The sequence below is a fragment of the Bipolaris maydis genome (assembly GCF_028858645.1).
Source record: "Bipolaris maydis strain C4 unplaced genomic scaffold PSV08scaffold_3, whole genome shotgun sequence".
NCBI lineage: Eukaryota > Fungi > Ascomycota > Dothideomycetes > Pleosporales > Pleosporaceae > Bipolaris > Bipolaris maydis.
The window spans coordinates 865,734-880,154 of record NW_027093859.1 but is presented as its reverse complement, the minus strand read 5'-3'; the positions used below and the strand labels follow the sequence as shown (position 1 = coordinate 880,154).

Here is a 14,421-nt window from a genome sequence, read left to right as displayed (position 1 = left end):
GTATTACTACCGAAGCTTTGTCCGATCTGTCCCGCCGCCCAATTGGTGGAGTGTTGCATTGGGTGAACTGTTGCATGTACTGACTACATCCAGTACCCCGCAAGCGAGCGGGCCACTTTTGCCAATCCCTCGCCAAAACCACCACATTATAGCCTAAAACCATCACATTGTAGCCTAAAACCACCATATTATAGCCTAATAGCCTTTGGAGATGCAGTGGCGATATTGATGCGTCGTTGATGTCGTGAGTAAATTGAGCTGATCAGGGGAAATACTGGCGACAACGGCCACGAATGGAAGGTCACCATTGTGTTCATGAGAGTCGAGGTCGATTTTAGATGAATGCATGATGGTGATGAGATGGGAGAGACGGATGGAAGATATAGCGAATTCATAGGCATTGTATTGCCCTGCGTGATTTGTGTCCTTGCTGCAACTATCGTTTATTATGCTACTATCTCATCGCAACTCCAGTTCGCTGTTCTGCTGAATTTATTGCAACTCTGTTATATTTAGTAATCGTACCCAATAGAGGTGTTTCGGATAGGCATGTACCTATTCGGAGGTTTTAGTAGTATTACTAATATAACGGGCTGAACGCTCTTTGGATGGTTCCTTGATGGAATCTCGGTCGACTCGTAGAATCTAGGTGCTACATTAAGTATCTAGATTTTCTGCTCACCGCCTGAATAGCGTTTAGACGATAGCTGTAAGATATAGACGCTGCCTTATATACCTAAACTTCACTAGCTTAATTATTACTTAGGTAATTAGCTTATATTTACATAATTAAGTAGCTTAGGAGCTTAGCTCTCTATTAAAGATAACCTCTTATATACCTCGCAACTGCTCCCCAGAGCGCAGCCCCTTACAACTAAAACCTTTTTTAGAGGTAGGTTCTTACTAACACTTATCTAATTTCTTTTACTGTTTGCTTGTACTGAAGCCAGTTTCTCAAGTACCTAAATCTAGCAAGTTAGGGTGCGACATACTATTCTTTTCTACGATAATTGATTTAATATGCTGTATAGCAACCTACTATGGGCGTAGGGGCTTTCGAACGAGTTTGCATCATCCGATATTACAAGAGAAGAGAGATAGAGAATAATAATCTATCGTACGACGTCTCTTACTTATATTTACCTTTAGTTCTTCTCGTACAGGCAAGATTTCGTGATTAAGTATTACTTGGCATGCACGTGATCAAATCACGTGTTTCATTTACAGGTGCAGCTCCTCACACAGCCAGAAATGAACAAAAGTCAAATCATAGCTTAAAACAACCCACTTGGGCCTGTATAGTGCAATGCAATACACAATATCATTCAAGGACTACTTCTGCTAAATACTTGCACGTTCGCGCGTTATGCCCAGTCCTATTGCACCGTCCACACCGCTGTTAAGGTAGCTCACCCGCTTCTTTGACTTCTTCCTATTGCTATGCATACTAAAATCCTCAAGAGCAGATAAGTGTGCCCTGTCTTCGACATAAGACGATTTTCTCATAGCATCTCCATTTCTTTAGGCTCGCAATATTGACGAGGCCGAAGAGATTAAAGCAATAAGACTGTAATTGTAGTTGTCACAGTATCAAATATAACATCACATAATAATTGCAGTGATATACAAGAAACCTCGTAAATGTAATCTCATATCGTGGTGCGGAAAATTGAAGCTACAACCCGCTCCGAGGAGGTTGCCCCGTTTGTCACTGTTGAAGTTCGGATGTCGGCGAAAAAAATCCATTATTATTATTATTATTCCATTATAGTCCTGTATCAGCCGTTGGCTATGTAGGACTTTGGCCGACGGCCGTTCTATCTAACTAGTTACAATTTGATACTTTGTGCTGTATTGCGTGACTGTGGTGCTTCGGCCTATATCTAGCTAAGCTGTTGCTAGCTTTCTAGACGCCTGGTGCTTAAGAGCAGTTTGGTAACAGGGAGAGATGTAGGGCAGCTAGGCTTCCTTCCAGCGAGCTCTCTTAGGGAGAAGGAAATAGTGCTAAATATTTCAAATTTTTAACTATTCTTTTTTTTTTCCTTTTTTTTTTTTTTTTTTTTTCCTCTTTTGTTATTGTTTTTCTTATTTTTCTTTCTAGCCTTCTTGGCCGAGATGCCACTTTCTTGTTCCTATCCGCGTGCTAGTAATAAAAGCTAATGTAGCTTCTATACCGCTCGTGGTATGGAGTAGTCGTGGGAGTTTGAGTATTTTTTGGTTTAGAGTCTTTTTAAGCTGGTTTCTTTCTACGCTGTAAAAGCCGCAGTATCGAAGTAGGTGCTCTGCAGTTTGCGGTTTCCCACATCTACAAAGGTCGCATTCTCTTCTCTTTACTCTCTTTAGGTAGGAGTTAAAGTATCCGTGCCCTATCTTAAGAGAGTAGAAGGAGCTTAAAATGTCTCTTTTCGTGCCTCTAGGGATTGCTAGTTGGTTTTTGAGCTTTAGATCGAAGATAGCTCCGTAGCTGGTCTTCTTCTCTCTTACTTTTTCTCTATACTTTCTCCACTCTTCTGCCTGGCTAGCTCGTTGGAGGAGCTTAATCTTAGTGCCTAGGAAGGCTAGGCTTGTTTGTGATTTTTTTGGTGTTTGTTTTGTAGCTTCCTTTGCTAGAGCGTCTGCTCTTTCATTTCCTTCTATGTCTGTATGGCCTGGTGCCCATTTTAAGAAGATCTTTGCTTTTCTGTTAAGGATAGCTTTGGCTGCTTTTTGGCACCGAATTACCCATTGTTGGCCTGGCTTATCTGATAGACTTTGGAGCCTATAGATGGCAGCTTGGTTGTCAGCGTAAACGTGGATATTCTGGTCTTTTTGGGCTATTTTAGCAGCGTATTCAAACGCTGCTGTAACGCCCTCAAGCTCTCCGTTATAGACTAGTTGTTGCTCGCCTATGTTCTTTGTCTCTGCGTAGATTTCTTCTTGGTTAGGGTTATAGACCGCTAGGCCTACTCCTATCCCATCTCTGTCTTTAGTTTTAGAGGCGTCTGAGTAGATTACTATAGAGTTATCCTCTATTGTTTGGATATAATCTTTGTGGGCGGCTGCCTCTTCTTCTTTGGATTTCTTTGATATAGAGATATTGTAGTTAAGAGAGTCCCATGGTCTGAACCTATATGAGATGATCTCTTCTATCTCTTTGGTAGATGGGATGGAGCTTGTGATAGCGCGTAGTTGTCTTGGTTTATTTGGCTGTTTTGATTGCTGAAGGGTTGTTTTTTGTAGCCTTGCAATAGCTTTTGTAATTGGATGGGTTGGAGCTAGTTGTATAGCTCGTAGAGCGTATTTTCGATTCGTTTGGCTTAGCCGTACGGCTGGTGACGGCAAGCTAGCTTCGATACTTGTTGGGATAGCTGGAGCTGTTTTAAATACTCCTAGTACCTTTCTACAAGCCGCGTTATGCAGCGGTTGAAGCTGATCTTTAATAAAGCTCTGGTTGCGCCAATAGATTGGCGACCCATAGTCTGCAATGCTGGTGACGCATGCTAGGTATAGTTGTCTGATAGCAAAGGGAGATAGCCCGCGGTCGATGTTAGCTAGTCTCCCTAGTCTATTAAAAGCTGTTTTTGCTTGGCTAGCTCTAATAGCTACGTGCTCTCTAAAGGATAGCTTATTGTCGAGGTATACCCCTAGCCACTTAATCGTATCTTTGTGGTATATTTTCTCCTTGCTAGGGAGTTCTAGAGGTATTTCTTTTCTTCTTTTGTTTTTTGTATAGTGGATTAGCTCTGTCTTTGCTATGTCGAATTCGATTGCTAGTTGTTTTCCTTTTGTAACTAGTTTGTTAACCTCGCGTTGTAGTATCTTCACGTTTTTCTTAATAGACGTTGACGAGGTTGTGATTGAGATATCGTCGATATAGGATAGCTGGAATCCATCTATTTGAGGGAATAGGTCTCTAATATAGATGAGAAAGAAGATTGGCGAGACTGGGCTGCCTTGTGGGATGCCCGCGTTAATCTCGCTAAACTCTTCTATTTGGCCGTCAAAGGCAAGCCTTAGAGATCTGTTAGATAGAAAGGTTTTAGCCCAAGTGATTAGGCTGATAGGTAGGCCTAGTCTTTTTAGTGTATCTAGGAACTGATTGTGCGAAACGTGGTCAAACGCTCCTTTAACGTCTAGAAAGACTGTTGATGTAGTATAGCCTTGTTGTTTTTGGTGCTGGATCTGATCTACAAGAAGTAGAGCTGCGTCTATAGCTGATTTCTTTAGTCTCCCTCCTATCTGCGAGTCGTGTAGGAGGTTGGTAGTCTCGGCTAGGTAGCCGAGTCTTTTAGCTATTATCCGTTCTGTTACTTTCCCTAGGCAGCTTAGTAGAGTAATTACCCTATAGGCCTTTGGGGTAGAATAGTCGGGCTTGGACGGCTTCTTTAGAATAGCTCCTGTAGCTCTTCTCCAGCAGGTTGGGTGGTATCCGTAGTTGAATAGCAGAGAGTAAGCTTTGAAGAACGTATTTGGCTGAGCTTGGTAGGCTGCTGTGATAATATCCTGTGATAAAGCGTCTGGGCCTGGTGAGCTACTTTTAACCTTATTAGAGCAAGCGCGTTCTAGCTCAGTTGTTGATAGCGCTGGCCACTCCCACTCTTTCTCTTGGTGGTTATTAAAGCTTGGTAGTGCTGTACTTGGTGGCGGTGGGAATAATGCTTTTCGAAAGGCTTTGCACTTTCCTTTAAAAGAGGTTTCTAGCGTCTCTCCCTGGATAGGAGGGATTCTTTCTACTCTCTTTTCCTTTGTATAGTCCATAGCTTTAAAGATAGATTGTGGGTCTTCTTTTTCTAGGAAGTTACTCCAGTGTTCTCTTTTAGCTCTCTTAATTGCCGTTTGGTACGTTGTTCGCGCTAGAAGGAAGTCTCTCTTAAAAAGATAGGCTTCTTCTATAGAGGTAGCTTGAAGTTGTTGTGCGAATATTCTTTGGCAGTGAGATACGTTTCTTCGTAGCTTAGTTAACTCCTGGTTCCACCAGGGCTTTGCTTTTAGCCCTTCTTTTAGTTGTGGAATAGCTTTATCTGCGGCTTGTTGGATTACTAGCGTAATAGCTTCTCCAATTGCGTCTAGTTGCAGCTTTAGCTTATTATCTTGGCCTAGGAGTAGGTTTCTTGAATCTGCTTTTCTTGGTTGGTGGATCTGATCTAGCGATTGTAGAGCTGCGTTGCTCTGGATAGCTTTGCCTAGCTCTTCTCTAAATAGGTCCCAGTCTGCCCTTTTTGTATTGTATCTTGTTTGGTTAGTAGGGCTATTAACTAGGTCCTTTGTTGTCTGGATTGAGAAGAGTATCCCATAGTGGTCAGATCCTGTTTCTGTTGTTGTTTGCCAGTCTCTTACTTTCGCGGCTAGGTCTGGTGTGGCGATAGTTAGATCTAGCGTTGTTTCTCTAGACAGGTGCGGTCTAAAGAAAGTGGCTGTTCCTGGCGTGTTAAGGAGGCTAAGGTCCTGGTCTTCTATCCAATCTGCTAATAGCTGGCCGTCTTGGCTAGTTTTACAGCCTGGGTCCCACCAAGGGTGGTGCTCGTTGGCGTCTATTAGTAGTAAGGTGGATATTGGTAGCTGAGTATTAGCGAGTAATCTTTGAAAGGTTTTTATATTTTCTGCGTTTTTTTGGTTGTATACGTTGTAGATGTTGAACTTTAGGCGTCCTTCTTGAATCGTGATAGCAATAGCGTCGTGGTCACCTATCTCCTCTCGCTGGCTAACCTCTGCTGTTAGAGATCTAGATATATAAAATAGAGCTCTTGGGCGGAGGTTTGGGTCTACTTTTGGAAAGATTTGGTAGAAGCTCTGGTGGGCTATTGACCTTGGGGCTTCGTAGTTATTACTGCTAGAAGGTGCAATCCACGGCTCTTGGATTGCGATAATGTCCACTTTAAGTTCAATTGCTAGTTGTAGCGTTGACTCTGTAGCGTGCATACTTTTGTTTAGGTTTACTTGTAGTACTTTAAGGTTTTCTACCATTATTTAATAGATAGGAATACCTCGCAGTCTTTGCTGTTAGCAAAGTGGGGTTGTTTGCAGTTTTTGCATTTTGGCAGGGTATGGTTGCAGGCCTTCCCTTTGGTTTTGCAAATACTGCAGTTGTGCTGAGTAGTTAGGTGGTTTTCAGCGCAAAACTGGCAGCTAGCTAGGTTTCTACACCTGCTATAGTTGTGTCCAAATCCTTGGCACTTGCTGCATTGCGCAGTTAGTGGGATTTGGCGGTATTTCTCTACCCGAAGGGATTGGCCAAGAATTGTTATTCTACTACCAATCTTCTTCGCCTCTTCTTCAGATTTAAAGGCGATTACAATAGAGCTTGTTTGCTTATTCTTCCAGCTTCTGGATAGCCAGTATGGGTTACCAACGATTGTTTGGTTCTTATTATACGTTGGGATTTCTGTATGGAGTAGCTGAAGGTTTTCAGCTCCGTCAAAGGTTGTTGGTACTCCATGTACAATAAGCTTAGTCCAGGACTCTAGCGGCTGGGCTTTCTTAATTGGGAGCTGGCTTTGCCATGTATTAACTTGCTTTAGAAGAAATTCTCCTGAGTATCCTTCTGTGGTTGTTAGGATAAGGTTATTTCTTCTGCTTGTTGAAACTTGCTGGATAACTGGGCCAGCGATGCCTGCCTTTTGGAAGGCTTGGTTGATCTTGTTTCTAACTAGTAGAGGGCTAATTATTTGGCCGTCTTCTAGTGTAACCAGCGTCTGGTAGTAAGATGCTGGTTTTTTAGCCTGTTGTGCTTGCTTCTTCCTTGGCTGTACTGTCGTCCAGGCCTGGTTTGAGTTGTTTGCTGCAATAGCTGCGTATGAGCTTTGGGCTGGTTTTTGGGTAGGTTGCGCAGCTATTGGTTGTGCCTTGTTTGAGGCTGCGATCGTCGCTTGTTTAAGCGTCTTTGTTGCTTGCTGTGAGGCGTTTGCGAGCGTGGCTGAGTGGTAAGCTAGTTTGGCAGATAGCTTTTCTGTGATTTGGTTGGCTACTCTGCCTGTTTCGGTATAGTCCCTAAAGACGTCTAGTAGCTCTAGTAGCTTGTTTTGGGCTATATGAGATTCTTCCATTGTAGAGGCCTGGAGAATTAGGTCTCTAGCCCAATAGATTGCCTGTTCAGCGTTCTTGGCAATTGGTTTTGGGCTGGAGGTGTTTTGGTATGGGTTTCTGCCTCTGTAGGTAGTCTCTGGCGAGAAGTTGGCGTATCGCTTGTTTAGTGGTAGTATTGGTATTTCAAACACGCTTGGTGTTTGTTGGTTTTGGGTGGGGGTGGCTGGTGGGGACTCTACGTCCATTTCTCTATTAATTTGAGCCTCTGGTCCTTGGCTCTCTTGCCCGTTTTCCTGCGTATTTACTATAATAGTATCACTATCAGGCGGCATTTTATTACTAAGCTTTTTCTCTTAGTAAGCTGCGGGGTGGTCTGTGTGTTCTTGTTTTCGTGAGTGAGACGTGTTCAAATTAGCTACTTTACCAGCTTCTAGCTCTATAGCGCGTGGGCTGCACGACTTGGCACTAGTTGCAATCGATTTCTTGGGATGGATTTGTATATATTGAGCTAAAATTACACCTATTCTAGAAAACTCGAAGTTGGTGTGTGTGTGTTTGGATTGAAAAAAAAAAAAAAAAAAAAAAAAAAAAAAAAAAAAAAAAAAAAAAAAAAAAAAAAAATCCATTTACGTACTAAATACGAGCTTTTCGTATAACTTTCCAGAAAGACTCAGCAAGGCGATTCCAAATACGGTCTCGTAGTGGGCCTTTTGAAGCCAAGTTCGCTAAGCTACTGCAAGGCCCTCTAGCCTCAGGGATCACAGATCGAATGAGATTCCATGTTGGGTTAGCGCAATGTTACAACCAACAAGTAGGTTCATTGATTTGGTGAAAAATTCGAGGTTAGGTGACAACGAAGTACTCAAAGATAGGCAGTGTTTAGCGAGTCGTATGGAGGTTCCGTGGGTCGCATTCGTTATGGCTTAGCTAACAAGGATAGTAATGTATGGAGGAATGCTAGTTGCTATCGCCAACCTCCTTCACATCATAAACAGTGAGACTGGAAGTAACGGGTACGGGGAATGAAAATCTGTTATAATTGAACTTCTAATCAGAGTTTTTTCCAAGTTGTTTCTATGTCTTTGGCTATGTAAAAAATCCATTAATTCTCAAACAGATGACCAAGACCCTGGGTTCCCGGAGGCATACTTATGCCAAAGAGTGGGTAACTCGTATACCCTAGAATCAAATTAACCTGATCAGACTCCAATCACGAAACCCAACAGTGTAGACAGAATCTCAGGTCAGGGGGCCTCGTGGAGCCGAGTTCGTCAAGCAACCACAAGGACTTCTGGTAGCAAGTATCTAGAACAGCTTTACCAAGGTCCTCAACGTATAAAGGGCATCCGTTGTGCTGCTGGACTTCTATCACAGCTCTCAACTACACAAACAACTATCATCAAAACAGCGTCTCTCACTTTCAGCTCCTAAAAAAAATGAAGCTTCTGTCTATTCTTCTCGGTCTCGCCGCTACCGGAGCTCTATGCTCTCCAACTACATCTGCAGTCGAAGCCACTGCTGAGGATTGTGGCGAACTCGGAGTTATGGAGTGGGACACAGCAAACCTACCCGAAGGCACTGATGTTTCTGCTCTCAGAAAGTGCAAGAAGCATCCCTCTGAACTTGGAATTGCCAGTCCTCTGTACGACCCAACTTCAGAGACGGAGGTCGCCAATTCCTCCAAGCGCGGAGAACTTCTCGACGAGGTTGCAGCGCTCGCTAAACGGGGTGTTTGCTCAAAGGGAGGACGTGGCTCGGGCTACGACTACGATTATGGGTGTGATAATGGCTGGTGCTGGAGGAACTGCGACGGCCCCTTTGTCAATGCTGACGTTGGTCTCAAGAAGACTTGGTGCTGGCTTGCATACGAAAGTGGCAATGGAGGTTGGACTCCCTGTGGCAGGTGGCAGGACTGCGAATGGTCTTACAACAACAAGGCTGCCAAGTGTGCCAAGGGTGATTGCAAGTCCTGTGGCTGTGGCTGCTGATTTTTCATCTACGGATGAGGTGGACATCGGTCATTGGAAGGATACAGAATGGAGCAATCAGGATTTGAGAAGGTCAGGGGAGCTTCTAATCTCCCGGAATCTTGTAGATTAGATTGGCACCATCCTCAGCAATGTCATATACTCCTCAATGTTCTTCACTATAGGTTCTCGATGCGATTTCAGTGCCGCCGTCCCGATCATAGGTGATATCTTCACCGTCTGAAAATATCTTAGGTCTATCTTCGTCACCCATCCAAGGCTAAGGCGAGGATTACGACCGGGGATTTTTTCCTCGGACTCCTCTCCAGGCACACCATCAATGTAAGAACAAAACCTTGAAAGTTCACGAATAGTGTCACTAATTCCTACACTAGCTACTGTATACTCTTCCCTCTAAGGGACCTATGATTAGTCAATGAGCCAATAGCAATTACGATAGTACTAGCCAAGCGCTGAGGTGAAGTTTGCCGCACAGCTTGCAGTCGGCTTGGGGTATCAGAGTTGCTTTCTTCGTCTCTGGGTGCACACTGGTCCTGTGGCGTTGTGCAGGTCGGGAATTGTTTGGGGTACGCTGGCGCCGTTGCTTGCTCACACTTCCCGTCTTCAAATGCCCACCTACTACTACATGAATTTATAATCTGCACTTGAAATTTCTCTTACGTCTGATGTTTGACTGATGTTGTGCGGCTCGTGCTCGAATAAGCAGCCGCCTCACCCAAGCTTTACAATGCTACTGCATCACTGACCAGTATCAGATGCCCCGCTCGGCACGATGGTTTTTTGGACCACCCTTCATAATCTGCTTCTCGGTACAACTACGACCCGAGAACTTGCTAATCCGGCTCAGTTTGGTGTTTGATAGTATATCACTCCATGGGGGGTCAGTAGTGTGCGTATCTCGACTGCTTTACTATAGTATAATGATGAATTATATCTTCTAATAATCTCAATGAAAGACGATGATCTAAGCCAACTGTAGGTACTGCCATCATCTGCGAAAGGCAAAATTCGAGGATCATCTCCAATGCCCGCATCCCCTGCGTGCAGTATATCTTTGCGCGCCGCTATAAATAAAGTAACACGACCACATCCACATCATGCACTATACTGCTTCCTTATTTTAGCGTATCTCGTGCTGACGTGAGCTATAGTACTGAACTTAACTACGGAGCCAGAAGTATCAGAGGCTCTGCTTCGTGAAATAAACGCTTGGTATACTGTGCTACGTATTTGAGCTTCTATAGCTCATGTAACATGATTTCTAGATGCTAAATATTCGAAAATCAGATATCGAGAATGAAATACTGAAAAGTGTCATGGCTATCAATTTTCGACTTGGCCTAGTGTTTTTTTGAGTTCCATCTAGTTGCGAACAGCGTTATGTCAAGCAAAGTACACTAACTACCTGCTTAAATTAATCCTAATCCACGCGCTCTATATTAGAGCGAAGAAAGGGATTTATGAAACAACTGCTTAACTTATCTTGTATGTTCAATACGCTATAGCCTAAATATATACGCGAACTAATGATCTCTTCTATTGGCTTGCGAATCTATACCTCTACAACTACAACATACGATGCTCCAACGAATCCGCGCATTGCGCGCATGAACACGGTAGTAAAACCGAGACTAAGTAGGCAGTGTTCACTGTCTACCCAGTGCTCGCCATCAAACTCGGCATCACAGAAGTACTGTCTCTTTTTAGCATTCGTATGCCCGTTCATCTATTTCCCAAGCAGAAATCAATCGTGATTCCCAACAATCATGACGACTTACTATTGTCAGATATGTAGCATGGACATGGCCATTGCACGCATCCGAACCCTTGACAAGCCGCCAACTGCCGCCTGGGACTATACAGGATGCAACTACGTGGGATTCGAGGCTATACGAAATTATTACGGTGAAGTTGTCGAAGACCATAGTTCCCAGCAATGCACAACTGCCGACCGTACTCCTGCAGTGTTTCAGCACGACCCCAGCGACGGTTATAGAGACAGACTTGAGGATCAGGAGGACGCCGAATGGTTGCCAGATGATAACTCATGCGCAGACAGCGAGTCTTTGGAGTACGACGCTGATGCAGATGTCGGACCTGATGATTTGTCTGAAAGCAATGATTGCGATACTGCTGACAAAGAGCGTGCGAACTATCGCAGTATCGTACGAGAATTTCATCAATCTCCATTGAAAATTTGTCCTACGCATGACACCTGGGATAGCGACGGAAGGTATCTGTACACTCGAGACCGACGTTTTCAATACCTGAAAGATAGGCTGCAGGATCAACAACATGGCCCACCTCGATTCCCGCTGGAGCATATCGCTAGCCCCACTTGTCAGAGTGTACAAGGCATCAACGGCCATAAGCTGAGCGTAGCGGAGATGAAGGGCTGCCGGAACCACAGGTTCCTCCTGCCAAAACCCTCTCATTGGGTTCCACCTGATTGGAAGCCTGAAGCTGTCGATAATATCTTCGAAAAAGACAGCCTATTTGTGCTTTCGGGAGAAGCAAACGGCTCCTACGAGTCGATGGCGGGCCAATTTGTCTATCCACCACGCTATGGACTTGACAGAGTCCCGGTATCAGCGAATAGTGCCAACAAGGGCTGTTGGGTAAGTGCCATGGAAGCCACATTGCTATGTGTACACAGCTGATAGGCTCAAGGATCGTGGTTCATGGGAACCACTCCCAGTTCATTCTTATTGTCTTGATATGTATGCCAAAGCATCGTATCGCCGGCTAGGCCATGTTGATCTGCATGATATCTGGCTCTGGCGGGAGATGTGCAGCAATCCGGCGAGGTTTGGGTTCGCAGATGAGGTCAATTCGCCCTATCCTGGCATTGGGAAAACAAACGAAATTGATCCCTTTAGCCACCATGCCGGTAACGAATGGATGGTCGCAAACCCCATGGAGATACCGGGACTAGCGAAAGTCCTGGAGAACTGCCTCATCAGTGATACCTCTGGAGCTGTAGTATAACAAGAGCAGTCGCCTTTGTTCAAATTACCGGTTGAACTTCTCGATAACATTTTCGCTTTCTTGGATGACCTGGGCGTAAGCGCAATAGTAGCCACATGCGGCACATTTCGCCGTCATGCACAACCTTTGTACCGACGCCGCGTTATTAGGGACATGAGCTGGTTCTGGGAAGTTCCCGAAGGCCGACCATATCCAGCGTCGCCAGATTGGGCGGTAACCTGGGAACCATGTAATCCGCCCAGTCTTGTTCCACCTGAGTTACCCCTCGGGTTAGAAACACGCAAGGCCGAGACTGAGATTTGGGCGCAAATCACAGCTGATGATCCAAACATGAGTGATGTTGGTAGGACCGTTCAATTAGTCAACTTCGTACGCAGAGAGGCAATAGTGGGTTCTTAATTGGAATGGTCGCTTCGTGTATGGCAGGACTTCCGCAGAGGAGTCGAGGGCTGGATCTGTTCCTTGCCTCCAAATGGCCATCAGCATACAACAGATGTGAATTGGGTCCATCTATGGCATTCCTTGACTCCCGAAAAGACTCCTTTATCGGGCATACGCAATCGTGTGCGCATTTGGAGGCAATGCGAACGGATAGCAAGCTTTATCTGCCGATTGAGAGATTCGACACAATGGCGCGAAAGCAAGGAGCTCGACCGTGAGATAATGGAAGAAGAAGATAACTCGTAGTGGGAGCAATCAATGGGAGCAACACAAGACACCCTTCGTGTTGGGTTCTTGAGGAAACGTGAGTGGGAATTCAATTCAGTTGGAGAGGATTTATAATTGGGGCACTTGAATCTACTGCCAACAGAACTACATGACTGCATACCATCTATCCTGCCACGTATGGAGATGGAATCGTAGAGTGATGTCGCGACGCCTGTGAGTTCTTGTTCCCAAGATACGAAAACCAAAGATGTGGAAAAGACAGAGGCGGCGTATTTCTCGTTATAGGTTAGGTGCTAGTCGTCGTTGGAAGACTGAGAAAAGTCAGGCTGCAGAAACTGCGTCTAATACCTTTTGGGACATTGGTCTCCGTGTATGACCTTCGTGGTTGGGCTCTTTTTCTGCCTACCTAAGCACCATCTGAGCTGCGCCCCACCTGTTGCCTACAGCCGTGTATCAACTGGCTGTGCTGTTGAATTTTGTTACTAATTAGCAAAGCATATCCTGGTCGCTTTGTACTTGCGTACAGCATTGTGTTAAGCAGATTAAGCAGACTACTACACCACTTACTCAAATTCCAACATGCCACTAGCCAGCTTACCCCGCGAGCTTCTCTGCGCTATAGCCCAGCACCTGCACGCAGAAAGCGATCTCAACGCATTTGCGCGAACCAATCGTCTCCTCTACCACCTTACGAACTCATACCTCTACGACCACAACATACGATGCTCCAACGACTCTGCGCTACTGTGGGCAGCTGCGCATGGACAAGAACGCACAGTGTGCAAGCTACTAGAGAAAAGAGCGTGGGTTGACCCTTCAATGAGGCGATTGGGGGAAGCTCTTGTATTAGCAGCCGAAGCAGGCCACGAAAGCATCGCACATCATCTCTTCAATCAAGGGGCCGATGTCAACTTTCATATGGCCAAGGGCGCATATGCCAACGCGCTACAAGCCGCCTGTGCCGAACGACACCAGCAGGTAGTCAAGATGCTGCTTGACAAAGGCGCCGACGTGAACGCGCAAGGCGGACGCGATGGCAATGCACTGCAGGCAGCTTCTGCAGAAGGGCAAATACAAATCGTCGAGATGCTGCTTGGAAAAGGTGCCAGCGTCAATTCGCAAGGTGGATTCTACGGCAATGCGCTGCAGGCAGCTTCTTCAGCAGGAGGCCGTGAGCAAATTGTCAAGATGCTGCTTGAAAAAGGCGCTTACGTTAATGCACAAGGCGGGTTCTATAGTAACGCACTACAGGCTGCTTCTTCAGAAGGCCTAGAGCATGTAGTGAAGATGCTGTTAGACCAAGGCGCCAACGTTAACGCACAGGGAGGCCCCTACGGTAACGCACTGCAGGCAGCTTCTGCAGGGGGGCGTGTACATATAGTAGAGATGCTGCTTAAAAATGGCGCTAACGTCAATTTAAAAGGCGGTATGTATAGCAACGCGCTGTATGCAGCATCAGAAGGGGGCCACGAGCAGATAGTTAGGATACTACTTAACAAAGGCGCCGACGCTAACGCACAGGGCGGAGAGTGTGGCAACGCACTGCGGGCTGCTTCAGCTAGAGGTCTCGAACAGATAGTCAAGATGCTGTTGGACGCGGGTGCCGAGACCAACACGCAAGGAGGTTGCGTGGTCGTAGGCACGTCTCCAGCACAGCTATCCTCTTCTCCGCCCTGAGCGAATATCGTATCTGCCCACCATATTCATGAAACTATATCGCACCATAAAGACCCGCGTTAACAGCCGTATTGATAACGAATCTGAGGTTGGGTAG

The 14,421-nt window shown here is 45.4% G+C and overlaps 3 protein-coding genes across 3 annotated transcripts; all 3 read left to right on the top strand.

Moving 5' to 3' along the window:
- Positions 1 to 8,386: 8,386 nt before the first annotated feature.
- Positions 8,387 to 9,147, top strand: PSV08DRAFT_274148 (uncharacterized protein). The gene has a single exon (XM_014219552.2). It carries the CDS (start codon positions 8,439 to 8,441, stop codon positions 8,988 to 8,990), a length of 552 nt encoding a protein of 183 aa, XP_014075027.1. The 5' UTR covers positions 8,387 to 8,438; the 3' UTR covers positions 8,991 to 9,147.
- A 1,639-nt stretch (positions 9,148 to 10,786) lies between these two features.
- Positions 10,787 to 12,665, top strand: PSV08DRAFT_368854 (uncharacterized protein; the record flags this gene model as incomplete). The annotated part of the gene is made up of 4 exons (XM_014219553.1): positions 10,787 to 11,608; positions 11,661 to 11,952; positions 11,983 to 12,365; positions 12,405 to 12,665. The coding sequence occupies 4 exons, from the start codon at positions 10,787 to 10,789 to the stop codon at positions 12,663 to 12,665; spliced, it is 1,758 nt and encodes a 585-aa protein (XP_014075028.1).
- Positions 12,666 to 13,068: 403 nt separating this feature from the next.
- On the top strand, positions 13,069 to 14,324 carry PSV08DRAFT_217459 (ankyrin repeat-containing domain protein; the record flags this gene model as incomplete). The annotated part of the gene is made up of 1 exon (XM_014219555.2): positions 13,069 to 14,324. The coding sequence occupies exon 1, from the start codon at positions 13,227 to 13,229 to the stop codon at positions 14,322 to 14,324; it is 1,098 nt and encodes a 365-aa protein (XP_014075030.2). The 5' UTR covers positions 13,069 to 13,226.
- Between the last annotated feature and the right edge of the window lie 97 nt (positions 14,325 to 14,421).

Bases quoted from the DNA above. Each gene is read 5' to 3' on its own strand.
- PSV08DRAFT_274148 (XM_014219552.2), top strand. From the start codon at position 8,439: ATGAAGCTTCTGTCTATTCTTCTCGGTCTCGCCGCTACCGGAGCTCTA.